This window comes from Budorcas taxicolor, chromosome 2, assembly GCF_023091745.1.
Source record: "Budorcas taxicolor isolate Tak-1 chromosome 2, Takin1.1, whole genome shotgun sequence".
Lineage (NCBI taxonomy): Eukaryota > Metazoa > Chordata > Mammalia > Artiodactyla > Bovidae > Budorcas > Budorcas taxicolor.
The window spans coordinates 33,962,652-33,978,512 of record NC_068911.1 but is presented as its reverse complement, the minus strand read 5'-3'; the positions used below and the strand labels follow the sequence as shown (position 1 = coordinate 33,978,512).

Here is a 15,861-nt window from a genome sequence, read left to right as displayed (position 1 = left end):
GGAGGGACGGGCCATATGTATACCTGTGGCTGATCCATGCTGATGAATGGCAGAAACCAACATAATATTGTAAAGCAATTATCTAATAAAAAAAAACCACCTTCGGGAACAGCTTTGCAAGAAAAATAGGTTGTAAGCATGCGTGGTGATGAATGTTAACTGGACTCATTGTGGTGTTCATTTTGCAATATATACAAATATCAAATCGTTGCATAGTTTACCTGAAACTAACATAATGTTATTTCAGTTACGCTTCAATTAAAAAAAAAAAAAGAGTAAACAAGGGAAGGGAAAAAATGAATACCAATTAAGCAAGGTGAAAACCAACAGCAATTAACTTTTAAAGGGCAATCTGACCGTAAAGCTGGGGTCTTCACCCGGGCCTGCCATCTTCAAAATTCCGTGGGCGGAAGCCACGCCCCTCAGCTGGCGCGAGAGCCTCTGCAAGCGCGTCCTTTTCTACAGCTCCCAGCATCTTCCCATAGTGGCTCTGTCATCCACTCGTCAATCAACACGACATTTCCTCAGCCCCACAAATATCTTAGCTTTACAACAATTCACTTAGAAAATAAGGGGTTTTGTGTTTGTTTGTTTGTTTCAGTCCAAGGACTATATGGCACTCACTCCCTCTGGCAAGAATTTCCTAACGTGGAAGAGACAAGATAAAGCAAGAGATATCCCGCCATTTGTGACAACAGACTAGAAATCGGCAAAAAACTCAGTGTTTTGATTTTGAGAACTGCCGTCCAGAGGAAAATCCAGGAGCTGTCAAGGCGTCCCTGGAGCCTGACAGCCTCGGGGGACAGGTTGGGGGTGGGGGGTGATGTGGCCCCCTCCGCGCTGAGGCTGCTCCTCGGGCCACTGTGCTGAATGATGACCTGCAGGCAGGCACGTGGGTGGTGGCCTGGTCCCGAATCCAGAGTTCTTGACTTTGACCCTAGGGCATCCTCCCTGGCTTTCATCCCCCACCCTCAGACCTCTGAAAGAGGTGCTCCTTTCTATAGCCTCATGGCCCCCAAATCACTGATCCATCACTCAAGGCTTTAACCGTACGTCTCCTCCAACCAGATTCTGAGTTACATGGAAGCAAATAACCTTTTTTTCTGTGTGTGTGCGCGCACGCACACATACACACACACATGCACACACCTGCATTTTTCTTACTGGAGATAGTAGCTTTACAATGTTGTATTAGTTTAGTTTATTAGTATTATAGTATTAGTTTAGTTGTATTAGTATTAGCTGTGCAACACAGTGAATCAGTGATATGTATACATATATCCCTCCCTCTTGGACTCCCCTCTCACCCTATCATCCCACCTCTCTAGGTCATCACAGAGCACTGAGCTGAGCTCTCTGTGCTATATAGCAAGGAAGCAAATAATCTGATCACAGATATATCTATAGAACATTTGGGCCCAGGTTTTACAGGCTCAATGAAGAATGAACATATTCATAAACCAGTAAGAATAAATCAATTCCAAGGAGGCTATGAATGGGTTTCAGAGGGTCTGTGTGCCCCTGAAACTGACATGGTATCAGATGCAGGCTCCTGAATATTCCTCTGGGGAAGGGCCTGTAGCTCTCATTAGCCTATAAAGTGATCCCGACTCCTCCTCTCCCCAGATCACCCCCGAAAAATCTTAAATCCCTTGGATGAGTAGGTATGCCTAGCTTTGAGGTGCCAGTGATTTTCAGCTTATATTAGAGCGTGAGCTTTTATTTTGCATGGGAAAAAACAGACACAGTTGGGGACCAATGGAAAACGATTAACCTCTTTCAAGTCAGTGAGATTTTAAAAAAGGAAAAAGATCCTTGTAACATACCAACTTCAGCAAAAATCACAAAGGGAAACAAACTACCATCCCAATTAACATATTTTCTCTTTGAATAGGTAACAGGGTCACCACCACGGAGAGAACCAGGCATCGTGCATTAATTAAGCAAACATTCTTTCTCTGAATGCTGCATCGTATTTTCTGGATTTTTTTTTTTTTACTCTGCTCCTGCGTACCTATTTCTAATAAATGAATAATTACAAAAAAAATATCCGTTTCCATCATATGCAAAGTTGTAAAATTTGAATGGAAAGGCAAAGCATTTGGAAGGAGTCAGGCGGGCTGTGTTTGTTCCTTGGGAGGTGTGAGGGGAAAACAGAGGAAGAGATAAACAATGGAAGAGTACCCAGAGCAGTTTCTGCCATAAGCAAATGTTCAAAACACAGGGGAGTACAACAGACAGCAAAGGATAATTCCCTAGCTGAAACATCACAGAGGGGTCTGGCTATTTCTTTAGGATATACAAAAGTATTACCAAAGTAATATGCACACAAACAGGAATACACTTTAATAGGTAATGATGATTAACTGAACTGCAAAAAACTTCCCTTTTTGAGATCATTGGCAGTTACTCTAAACGTCGTCTTCTGTAGATGCACTTCTCAGCCAAAAACATTTCCACTAGTAAATAAGACGCGAGCTGACCTACTTATGTTCATATTTATATGTGTGTGTGTGTGAGTTGATATATACATAGGTTTTCTGCTTTTCAAATATCATCTACCCTTCAGAATGATGTAAAGTCCTCTGGGGATTTAGGGTGATGATGCAGGGTTCATAAATTCCTCCCCCATGCCAGGCAAATTTATACTGAATTACTCACCCACTTACAGAAAGTGGGGATGTTGGTTTTCAGCCAAACCCAAGGGCCTAAAGTATCAGGATTTGGGGATTTTTAGAAATTCAAGAACTTGAGAGGTGCAGAGTCTAGGAGTTAGGAAGGACCTCGGAGGTGAGCCAGTCCAAGCTTGCCAGTGTGAGTCTGACTCTCTGTTGTGTCCCTGACAGATGGCAGTCACTCTGGGCTCAGTCAGGTCCAACAGACACATTATTCTATGAAATATCACAGTCTTCTATTAGAGACCTGATTGCCAAACTTATTCTTCATAACAACCTTATAATTTCACCCTCTGGTCTCAGTTCTGTCCCCAGAACAACAACAAAATTAAGACTTAACCTTCTACTCTGTAAGAGCCCATGGGGTATTTGAACATATCTCTTACCGTCTCTGAGATTTATCTTCTCCAGGCTGAATTTTCCTAAATATTTATTCTGAGACTCTCATCATACGTTATTTAGATACTACATAATCCTGGAGGCTCTTCCTCTAGACATACTGAAGTTTTCCAACATTCATCTTCAAATATTACCCACCCCCCTCCCCCCCCGCAACTAAGTCAAGGGTCCAGATGCGTTAGTGTTGCTGGAGACAGTGTCAGGTGGACCAACTAGCCACTGCTCCTACACCTCTGCTAACAGAAGAAAATTTTGCTCCAGTGGCAATTATCCACTCTTGGAGAAGAATTCTGATTATGAATTTCAATCAGTGATGTTCAAGAGATGGCATATGACTCAGTTTGGGCCAATGAAATGTAACAGGACGACTGCTCTATTAAAAGGAGAGAGGGAGGGCCCAGAATAAAGTCTCATGTCTCTCCCTTTTCTTCCTTTTATGAATGCTGGCATGTGAAGACGCGACAGCTGGGACAGAAGCAGCCGTCTTGTGGCCAAGGTGAACCAGCATCTGAGGAAGGCAAAACAGGAATGGAAGGACCTGAGCCCTCAACGGGCTACTGGGATACTAAACCAGCCCTGGGGCACCTCGTTAAACAACAAAACTAAATGTCCTGATGGTTTAAGCCAGAGCTGGTCAAATACTCTGCGACTTGGAGCGGAAGAGACTCCTGACAACGGAAAAGGTATAAGAGAACTATCACCTCTCTTGATTTAGACATTATATTTCTAGAGATGTGGGCTTTACTTTTTTAAGAACCCTATCACTTCTTGGGACCTGCTGAGTATCTTGGTCAAGGCAACACAAATGAGGAAATAAAAATCCTGTGATTGAGGATCACAATTTCAAATGCTTGCAGAGACCATGCAGTTAACATAAATATGTGAATCTGACTAGATGTGAGATAACAGGGAGCGAGGAGGGCTGTAGGGAACCTAAAAATGAATGCCTTGTCCAAAGATATTAAAATTCAAGCATTTAAAAATACTATGCTGATGAAATAAAATACTAATTCATCCATGAGCCAGATCAGCAGGCAGTCCACTGGTTCACAACTCTTACAAATATCAATTTCAGGTGAGTTGGAAAGTCACATCTCCCTCTTCCTGCAAGAATGTACATCCTTAAACCCTTCAGTGCAGTCTGTAGTATGGGTTCATCATTTCAACCTGGAAAGACTGTTTTGAATTTTAATTCCATCATCCAACATCTTAAATCATTTCAGTTAAAGCAACCCGATTATTAACATCAAAATCTATATTCCCTCTTGACTCTAAGCCCCTTCCCTAAACCAACTGGATTTACAAGCATTAACTTGAAAGGATAATAAAATAAGAGGAAAAGAATAAGATCACAAGGATTCTTCAGTCAAATATCTTTGGGGCAGCTAGGTGTCCTCAGGCTGTCTCAGAGGTGCTTAATCCTTGGCAGAAAGAAAATGAGAAACTATATATGTCCACAGGCTTCCCTGGTGGCTCAGATGATAAAGAATACGCCTGCAATGCAGAAGACCCAGGTTCAATCCCTGGGTCAGGACCATCCCCTGGAGAAAGGAATGGCTACCCACTGCAGCATTCTTGCCTGGAGAATTCCATGGACAGAGGAGCCTGGTGGGCTACAGTCCATGGGGTTGCAAAGAGTTGAACATGACTGAGTGACTAACACACACACACACATATATGTCTAGACCCAAAGCCCTAAGCCCAGTGCAAACATGTATTCCAATTGGTGGAGTTATTTACCATAAAGGTCACCTCTAACAGTCACTTTCACACTGGCCACATTTAATCTTCAGTTTGCCAAGATAAAGCTCATAGCAACCTAAAAACTCAAAGAAAGCTGGTTGTCCCAGTTCAGAAATTATGAATCATTTCATGTTGGACTCTCCCATTCTAAGAGTTCTATGAGACTCATTTCCAGTTTCTCCCAGGGAATAGCCTCATATCACCACATTACCCTTCAGGTTGTTATAATATTATTTTATTATAATAACCCTTCTGGTTATTGAAAAGCACATGTACTACGGGCTTCCCTGGTGGTTCAGTCAGTAAAGAATCCACCTGCAGTGGGTTCGACCCCTGGGTTGAGAAGATCCCCTGGAGGAGGGCATAGCAACCGAGTCCAGTATTCTTGCCTGAAGAATCCCCAAGGACAGAGGAGCCTGGTGGGCTGCAGTCCATGGGGTCACAAAGAGTCAGACACGAGTGAGCAACTAAGCACACACATGTACTTTGGAGAAAAATAAAAACCACAAAATATAGACACAGTAACAGTAACATTCCTATAAGAAGTATATATTAAGAGCTAAGCACTAAGCTACATACTTCATATCTATTATCCCATTTAAATCTCACAACTCTAGGAAGCAGGTACTATTACTGTTCTCATCCTAAAGATGAAGACACTAAGGCTCAGAAACATGAAGCAACTTCCCCATGATCCCCCAGAACCTGAATTTAAACACAGACAATCCAACTCAAGGTTCACCTTATTAGCCTTGCTGTAATGATATTTTTTAAAACATGAAAACACCCATGAACAAACCACCCAAAGATAATCACGGCTCACATTTTGTTATGCTTCTTCCCAGCCTTTTCTCGAAGGCAATAAAATTTTCAGAGCTGGAAAGAGGTTTGCAAAAATATTATCTCCCTAAACTTTCATTTTACAGAAGGAGAAACTGAGGTAGAGAAAGCTGAAGAGACTGTCTCAAAGTCACACTGCTATTTGGAAATGGAATGTAGGTGCTCAGACTGTTTGTCTAGGGTATTCTGGGGTCTTCTGACTCAAGTTAACTAACTTGGTAGTTAGCAAACTCAAGCTAACTTGCTAGTGGCTTCCTGGAGGACCATGTTGAGAAGAATTTAGGGCTTATGGTCAAAAAGGACAAAATGCTACAGTGGATTAGGGGTGGCAGCTGTGAGCATAGCAACGTGGCTGCATGCACACCTCCAGTTTTCCACTTTTCAAGGAGCAGTCTGGGAGAGAAGGAAAGCAACCCTCTTAACAAAGGCCAGCTTCTTTCTTTATCATATCAGGGATCACAAATCCCAGTGCCTTCAGGACCAGCTCTGTAACATAAGTGAGTGATGTAGGCAAACTGGAGTCTGAAGGGGTGACAAGCTTCAGGCCCATTTAAGGGGGTGCTCAGTCGTGTCCAACTCTTTGCAACCCCATGGACTGTAGCCCACCAGGCTCCTCTGTCCATGGGGATTCTCCAGGCAAGAATACTAGAGTGGGTTGCCATTTCCTTTTCCAATTTAAGGTGGGGAGGGGCACTATTCATCTCCAGCCACCTGTCACTATGGGGAGAAGCAAGGCCAGTGTTACCAGGCCTTCTGATTTTCCCAAAGCAGCAAGAAATTTGGATTTAAAATCAATGTGATACCGCCTAACTTTAAAACGTTGGCAAGTAATTCAAATTTAAATAATTAAGGGGCAGCCTAGAACAAACCACACTATTTAAACCATTCCTTTTCATGATGGCCTTATCAGAAGCCAACAAGCCCCTGTTGTAAATCCGAGATTTTCCACACTCTCTTTCTCTCTGTGATTATCTTTCCATCTCCCCCTCACTCTACCTAGAGAAGCATTTCCCACGTGAGGCTACCAAAGAGAAGATGAACACTCCCCCAACCCTGCCAGACCACATCTATCAGGGGTCCAGGTGATGAGCAGGGACCCCCCCCTCCCCCCGCCAAGGCCCCATGGAAAGGTCACGGTGCTTCTCGGGGTGGTGGCTGGCTCTCCCTGACTTCTGTGAGGAGGAGTGATGACTGCATCTGACGTGCCTCATGGAAAAGGCTGAAGATAGGGCTCCCCACTCACTCTCCCAGGAACCACCTGATGCCTCTACAACAGGATCTGAGTGGGCTCCGTCACCCTTCTGATGTGTGTGTCTGCCCTTTCCAGGAGCTTTCTGAGTTTAATGGGTAGGCTCATCACTCCCACCCAAACTCGGAGCTGCCGGGTTACGAGTGCAGCATCCTCCTACAGGTGAGCTGTTACTCAGCAGAGCTACGGAGGCCTTTCATATGGAAGCCCCCACCTTCTGTTAATCCTCAGGATGGCTAGTGATTCTCTGCCCACTAGAGAGAAGAGGAGACTTGGCACACACCCATGGAATCAGTCAGCATTTGGGAACAAACACTGGGTGGAAAACCCTGACCCACAGCATGGTCAGTTCTTCCAGAAACTGCAGCAAGTTGGCATCCAAACCAGTGACTTGACTCACTCAGTCACCATATATTTACCCAGAAACAAAGGCAAAGAGCAAAGATCAGTGCAAGGTGCCCGAAAGAACACACATGCAGAGCACAAACCAACCTTACTAAAGGTGGGAAAAACAGAAGAAAAGCTTAAATCATTATGGTATACACAGAACATTCTGCACCATTTAAAATCATGTTTGAGAAGCTGATTTAATGATAAGGAAAAATTCCAAGACTACACAATCAAGTTTGAAAGAAATGAAAGCAGGTTGTGAAATATAACTGGGTCAAAATCAGAGAGAACACATTCAGCTGCCTCCCTCTTCTGCTCTTAAGACACAGAATTTATAGATCAAACTTTAGATATCTCAAAACTTATAAAATGCTGCTTGAAAATAAGGGAATCACAGATCAGAAATAGAAGGTGCTCCCTAAAAATAAATGAATCAAACGATGAGACTCTACAATTTCAGGAGGAATCAAAGTGCAGGGGGGAGTAAGTCTGATATGAGCCGTGGGAGCAGAGGTCCCAAGATCTATCGAGGGGACGAGGGGCAGGACTGGACCCAAACCATGCAGCTGACCGTGAATGGGGACAAGATGTCTGCACCATCCACCGTGAGTCACAGCCACAGGAACGTCCCTGCATGCGTAATGGGGCCAGAATGAGAGCACCTACAGGAGACCAGGACCCAAGCCTGCACCACAGTGTACAGAGCAGGAAGAGAGCTCTGAGCTGAGCTGTTGGCAGGACCTCTGGTTAAAAAACACACCAGCTTATAGCTACAGGGCAGAAGAAGCCATAAAACTGCCTTGACAATAAGTTCACAAACAAAAACTCGAGGACATATGAGGATATCCAACGATCAAACTCTACAAAACAGAAGAATTCACACGGGAAGAAGAAAAGATGCTAGAGCAATCAGAGGAGGACTTCATAAGAAGTATTTTTCAAATCCTCGAAGGGACAGAAGAGATTTACCCCCACAAAGTGAGAAGAGGGTTCAATAAAACAAAAGCAGGAAGGTATGAGAAGGTATTGTTTCAACAAAACAAAAGCAGAAAGCCGTTATGTATCTTAGAAATAAAATGAATCAGTGTTGAAATTTAAGACTTCACAGATAGGCAAAAAAATATACCAGACACAAATGAAAAGAGCTGGTTAACTAGAATAAAGAATTGAGGAAACACCGTACAAACACAGCACAGAGAGACAGAGAACTTTAAAAAAATGTTTCGGATACACAGAGAAATTATTAAGAGACTACGTGCAAGAGAAAGAGAAGGTTAGGAAGGAAACATCCAACAGATAATGGCTGAGATTCTTCCAGGATAAACAAAAACCCTGGATCTTCTAAGAAAGTCCACAGGATACAAAGTACAATAAACAAAACAATATACACACATAATATAATCCTGAACTTATAACTAAATGGTGGTGGTGGGGTAGTCACTCAGTCGTGTCCGACTCTTGTGACCCCATGGACTGTAGCCCGCCAGGCTCCTCTGTCCGTGGGATTCTCCAGGCAAGAATACTGGAGTGAGTTGCCATTTCCTTCTCCAGGGAATCTTCCCGACCCAGGAATCGAACCCAGGTCTCCTGCACTGCAGGCAGATTCTTTACCAACTGAGCCATGAGGGAAGCCCTTATAACTAAATACATAGAGCTTAAAACGAAAGGGATCCAAGAGTCCACAGTGGTTACCCCTGGCGATAAGATTTAAAGAGAGATTTTTATTTTCTTCTTTAAACTTTAATACACTTTCTAAGTGCTCTGTAATGAAAAGACATTATTTTTATAAACTGTCTGTGGAGGAGGAATATCATTATTTCAAATATACATATACACATAAACACTTAAAAAAAAAAATCTGTCCTCAAGGAACTTACACTCCAGTAGAGGAGATAAAAAGTATATATAGAAATAATATATAAAGCAAAACCCACACAGTAACTGACATGGATGGATGTAGCTAAAATGTAAGCCTTGCCTTTTCCCTCCGGTGGAGCAGTTAGAAATAAGGGGGGAAGGGGAGGAGGTGAGGACATTGAGCAGCAACATAAAAGTCCAGTGTCTATGCTCGATTTACTAGGGCTGTTACTAAAACCAGAGTGTATTTCATGTGCATGGCAACAAAATGGCCAGACCAAGATAAGGTTAGAACTCTATCAATGTTCAGCATTATTTTCACCTCTAAATTAATTATATTTCAAGACCACCCAGTGATAGAAGCAAAAATTAATATCTCCATTGTAAATTAAATTAAACCACAAAAATCTGCCACTTCACACATCTCAATTATTACAAAGCTCTGTTCTTTCCTCCCTCCTCCCCTCACCAAGCGTAAAGAAGATTGGGGAAAAGGTAAGAACTGGGGAGAGAGGCTCAATTTAATTGATAGTCAAATTAACTGCCATTCTTATTCACCAAGATTGTATCATGTTACCAATTTAGAAGTGCAAACAATACAGCTATGTGCTGGGCTTTACCAAATGATGTCATCTTATGGGGGGGGACAGAGAGGTCTCAGTGGTTTGGGGAGACTCAGATTCTGTGGCCACAAGACCGAGGGCACACCCAACCGAACAAGGCGATGCCCATGACTGCTTCTTCAGAGCCAGACTGCAACTCCACAGAAACGGGCAGCTAAGACACAAGCCAACTCAACGTGTTGCTAATGGAAGGAAGGGCTGTTCACACCCCAGATGATCTCTTCCCTTTAACACAATCAGGTTTCCCGAAATCCCACTCCTCAGCCCCACTCCTCTTAACATCACTTGCACATCCCACATAGGGGACCCAACATATACCCTAATGTTATCCCATGGCTTCTTTGACTTCCTGCCATCAAAACCAACTCGGAAAGCCCCAACGGTAATGAAGACCATCCAACTCCTTTCACCACTTTTGAGCCAAGTCACCCTTTTATTCCTCTTCTCTCCACCCCCTCTTAAATCAGTTTCTCATCTTGACATCTCATCCTTTCTCATTTTCCTCTTGCCCTTTCCTGAAGTCCTTTTTCTTCTTTAAGTGGGGTCACACTCATGTCCAATCCCTATAAGGCAGTTTAATTCTGCAAGAGAAGATGCTTCCACCCATATCCTCTGGATTTCTCAAAACTCCCTTCCTAATACCCTCTTAGAGGTCTAGTAAGTCAGAGCCAGACATGGGTGGGTCACTGCATATGAAGGGGATGCTAACTATAAGCCCACTTCTGTTCCTGCTTCTTTGCCTCTAGTCAGATGGGTAAGTCAGGTAAGAGCCCAAGCCCCACAGCTGGCAACACTTCTCCTACTCAGCTTTTACCGTATTTCTCCACTGATTGTGCTGGGCCCTAGTCAATACAGAAATTTCACTTTCAATATGGCTCCTGTTTAAGTGCATGTTGCTCTGTCAAAACTTCAGAAGGGAGAAGGAATCAGTGGTGATATTTAAAGCCCAAATCCCACTCCAAAACCCTGCTAGGAAATGCTGTTGTCCTCCTTCGTACATTCATCAGAAACCAGAGGACCAGAAAACCAGAGATCTAGTTCCATCACATACTGTGTGGTCTTAGCTAAGTCCTTAATTGCCCTGAACCTCAATCTCTTCACCTGAAAGTTACAGGATGCTCTAACAGACTGGAAGACCTTTTCCAGTTCTGAAATGGCCACATATCAGTGGCAAGACACAGCTGTTCCCTACTTTTTTCATCCCAGAAAAACTGGGAACCACCCCCAAAAAACTGAGAGGTGGCTGGGAAAATACTCAGCCACACATAGGAATTCTGCTAGGTTGCAAACCATTTAAAAGGAATGTTTAATAAGATACTGCATCAGTTGTGTATTTCAACAGAATGTGCCGCAGCCCAGGAGACCTGAAAGAATTAATACGGTTCCCAAAGGAGCTGGTGGGAATTGCTGAGGCAGAAGCAGTATTTGATTTGATGGATGTAAAAGTGCTTTGAGAGCATCAGAGGCAACGTGCTATGATAAACGTCTGCTGGCTCCATTGGGATGTCTCCTGCTATCTAAGGAACACGCTCCAAAAAGGTCTCGGGGCTGGGGGCACCCACAGTGCACAAGTACATTCACACTTCCCTTCCTGACACCCCCCCATTTCTCCTCCAGGGCTTAGATAGAAGCACAGGGCACCCACAAACACCAACCCTCCCCTTCTTTCTCATTCTTCACCTTGCTTCTTTTCCACCTGCACTTAGGCACAGTTCTCAAACCAGGCCCTCAGAACATCTCACTCAAATCTCCAGACCCGTCTTCTCCACACCAACACCCCCAGGTGATCCACAGAAAGACCCTCCCTCCCACTCTAAGCCAAGCGATCTGGACACCTTTCCTTCACTGGGACACTCTCCAACTACCGATATCAAAACCCTTCTGTGGGAGCCAACCCTTCCATCTGAGGGCCTCGGAGCCCTGGGCAGTCCCACCCAGGTAACAAGTAGGAACACCCAGCACCACCATGCTCTGGGTCAGCAGTCCCTTCTCTCCACTCACAGCCACTCCCTTGGAGAAACACAGACCTGTGTGCCCTTAGCCTAGGGCTCCTCAGACTTCCCACCCCACTTCCTCTAATTGTAGACAATCTGTGGAAACATGACATTTTTCTGCCTTTTTCTGTTTTAGCTAAAACTTTGCATTTTATTCCACAATATTCCCACGTTTGATCCTTTAAAAATAGTTTCCATGGCTTTTAGTAGGGGAAAAAATAGACATTTGCCACAACACAATCAGGTAAAACTGATATTGTAGGAATATAAACCTTATTGTTTCAAGTTGCCCCCAGGCTCACCTCTGTGCACCACCTAGCCATCTCTAAGCATTCCACCACCCCATTTACTTCTGCATTTACTGAGTTCTTCCTGGCACACCCAAGGTGCCTCCGAGTACCCCCACTTTCAGAACCAAAGCAAAAAGCGTTTCCATTCGATTCCAGGTTGGAGAAGGAGGACCTGGCTCTCCCCAGGGTCGGTGGCCACAACCCCCTTTCAGATTAAGACGGACGCCAGGGGCTCCCGAAAATTTGCAGTGGCCGCCATATGACTGGCGCGCGCTGGGGTCCTGACAGCCCGTCGCCTCCCGGCCTTACCTTGTCAGCCATGATCATAGATGCGCCCCCATGGATGCCCAGGATGGGAATGAAAGTCTGTGAGGAGATAAAATCCAGCATCTGGGCCACGGCCTCCTGGTCGGTGTCATCCCCAAACACCAGGCCGTGGATGCGCGCCCCTGACATGAGGTCACACACGTGTGTGATGAGGCTCTTGGGATCCGTGCGGTTCATCAGCAGCGCTACTACGTTCACGTCCAGGGGCAGCCCGGCCGCCTGCTCGGGGCCCCACAGGTTTCGCAGTTCACGCTCCGTCACGTCGTGGCTGTGACCCAGCAGCACTGCGATGTTCAGCGCCGGGGGACCCTTCTCCGCCGCCGCGCCCTGCGCCGGACCGCGCCAGACCAGAAGGGCCGGCAGCACCAGCAAGGTCCAGTAGCCCAGTCTGCCCATACTCGCCACTTACGGTCCCTGCAAGGTGGAGAGGAAGAGTCAGCGCCGTGGCGGTGCGCGAGGGTTCTAGAGGAGGGGGTTTACCCACCCAGCCCCCTGCTCTGGGCAGCCAGGCACAGAAACCACCCCAGGGAGAGCTGTTGGAGTCTCTGACTCCATTCCCCATTCCCTGGCCATCCACGTCCCTGGACCCATCTGCAACTCAGCCCACAACTCCAATCCGAGCTGATTCTCCGTAACTGTCCTCAAACCCACGTTCGCATTCAGCCTCCTCTCTCCTCGACTCAACCCACATCACCACCGCACTCCCTAAGTGGGACCACTTGGCGACTGCCCCTGACGTAGGCGCACCGAGCAAACCCTCCACCCACCCCTCTCCCACCCCCGCGAGTCCAAGTTACCGACCCCGCCCCCTGCGAACCCGGCGCAAACTACCGACCAGCCCCAGTGTGCGGAGGCGGCCGAGCGACGGCGCAAGGCTAGTTGACTGGCCCCGCCCCTTGAGAACCCACGGGGATTCATCACCCACCTGGCGCCACTCAGCACCCACGCTAGACCCCGCACCTCTCGAGCAGGGATCGCCCCAAGCGCATGGAATTGAGGACGCTCGCTCTTGCGTCTGAGAATCCGGGGTGCCTGGAGGAAACTTAAGGTCCGCCCCACCTTGCTCAGAGGGGCCAGGAAGCAACCGCCAGCAGTCCCAGGACCCGCCCCCTACACGCACGCCGGGCACACACAGGCTCGGACACACACATACACACAATCTCTCTCGCACGCCATGTGCAATGCAGAATTCTGGAGGGGAGGCACGTCCCCGCCGCGGGCCGACGCGTGGGAGCTGGCAAGGAACGTGCGTGGGGCTGGGCGGGGTGGGTTGGTTCCCCAGAAGCTCTCCGACCGACGTGAACTGTGCCGCACTGGTCCACCCCCAACCCCAGGCTTTCCCACTTTAAATTCTGTTACCAAGTCTTAGGTGCTCGTGGGCAGTGGGCCGCGCACCCTCACAGGCACGCGTGCATTTCTGCGCACCTCCGCAAGCCCGCAGTAGAGGGGCCCAAGGCCATCCGGAGTCCACACGCGCGTCCTCCACCAGTGCCTACACATGGACCGCGCCAGGTGCACGGCCGCGCCCGCCAGCAGATACCAGCGTCGTCGGGCACGCGTGCTCAGGCGCGCGCCCCTCGGGCCAGGCGCTGCCTGGCGCAGAGGGGAAGTTGGGGCGAACTCGCGCGGGCCTCGGCACTCTTCGGCGGAGCCCCGCGAGCGCGGAGCCGCAGCGCCCCCTGGTGCTCCTCCCGCGCCTCGCTCCTGCTGCGCTCTCTCCCGCTTTCTCTCTCTCGCTCCCCTGATCCTTCTTCTCCCGCTCTTCCTCCGGCTGACTGTTCCTTCTCCCGGAACCCCGGCGGGGCCCAGGTTTCCCGCTGGGACGTACCTGTAGCCAGAGAAGGTCGAGGATGCGGTGGGGCGCGCTGCGCGCACGAGCATCTCGGCCGCCTCAGCAGCCACCGGGTTTAGCGGGTTCCCGCATGCTGCGGCCCCCGCGCGCTCCCCTGGCCGTCCCGCGCAGTCCGCATCGCCCCCACGGGGGGCGGCTATCCCAGCCGGAGGCTCTGCAGCAGGGCTCTACCGAGGCGGAGAAAGAGACGGAGAGACAGGGTCAGCCCACGGGCGGGGGGAGGGGAGGCAGAGGGACGGGGGGAACTGACTGCAGTCTGCAATGCTCACACAGCCCCCCCACCCCACCCCCGCCCCCTGTGCGCACAGTGGGGGTTCGGCCCGAGCTGGGAAGCTGAAGCTCTGTGCCCGAGACGTCCCCCAGTGCGGCTCCTAAAACCGTGTGGCCGAAATGGAGAGCTTCACTCCCGGGGCACACAGGAGAACCGGAGCCCCGGGCTGGCCACCCTCGAGAAGCTAACAAGGCACATCGGCTTTCACCCCCTGCCGCCTCCCCGGCGCCGGCAGCCAGGAGTAGTGCGGCCAGGAGCTTCTAAGCAAGCAGGGGGGTAGGGAGACAAAGAGGAGGGAATGGGGGCTGAGGTGGGGGGAGGGGGCGGGTTGAGTTTGCGATGTGCCGGCAGGAGGAGAGAGGGAAGGAAGGACTCCGGGTCCCTCAGCCCCGGACCCCCGAGGGAGGTGCGATGTTTCCCACGCAACGACCCTCCTGCAGTCCTGTCGCCCCTCCTATGAAAGCCTCCCACCGTCCTCTTCCCGAAGGGGCTATCGAGGCCCCGCGTCCCGCGCCGGCACTCACCGCAGCCTCTCTCCACATAGTTCTCAGCAGTGGCCGCCCCTGGTCATCTCCAGGGCTGATGGCTGCGGCCGCGACTCAGCGTTCAGCGGGACCCATGCTCCGGCTAAGCCCTCGGCGCCTCCCTCCAAGAGCCCGAGCTGGGCTTTCTGCCCCACTCCGGACAGCCGCTGCCCCGGTCCTCCGAGCGCGCGCGAGAGCCGTCTCCGCAGCCCCGGCTCCGGGCTGGTGGATGTGTGAGGGCGAGTGTGTGTGTGAGTGGATGTGGGAGCGCGCGCGCTCGTGTGGCCGGGGATCCCCGCGGTCCCCGGCCGAGAGAGGCCCGGGCGGGGGGGGACAGGCAGCTCCCTCTAAGCCCTTAGCTGTGGGGCCAGCTCCACGCCAGGCGTTCAGCTCCCCACTTCCCGGCGGGAGTCCGGAGAGCTCCCGGCCACCCTGGTTCACAGAACTGGCTCAACCGGGCTCCCGAGGCGTGCTTCTGCTGCGGTCGCCTCGCAGGAAGAGGAGGAGGAAGGCAGGGGCGCCCCCCACGCCAACTTGGGGACTTATTCTCAGTCGGCGAGACGCTGCAGCCCCCGCGAAAGCCGAAAAGGTTTGGAGCTCCGGCGGGCGAGAAAGTCTCCAGTCCGCAGCCGCCCTCCCCGGAGGCGGGCCGAGGCAGACCCCGCAGTCCCTCGGCGGCGGCCCACCGGCTCCTGGAGCGCACGGCGGCGGTAAGGCCGGGATAGGCGGCTGGCTGGCGGCGGGGGCGCCTGAGGCGGGCGCGCCGCTGTCCGTGGTGCTGAAACCACGATCTCCGCCCGCTCCCAGGCGTCTGGTGCGGCTGAAGA

At 49.3% G+C, this 15,861-nt stretch overlaps 1 protein-coding gene across 1 annotated transcript in view; it reads right to left on the bottom strand.

Annotated features, from left to right (window-relative positions):
* GRIN2A (glutamate ionotropic receptor NMDA type subunit 2A) overlaps positions 1–12,783 on the bottom strand; it is a 436,390-nt gene extending 423,607 nt beyond the window's left edge. The window contains exon 1 of the mRNA XM_052664054.1: positions 12,370–12,783. Within this exon, the coding sequence (XP_052520014.1) occupies positions 12,370–12,783 (414 nt within the window). The remainder of the gene's footprint in view (positions 1–12,369) is intronic.
* Between the last annotated feature and the right edge of the window lie 3,078 nt (positions 12,784–15,861).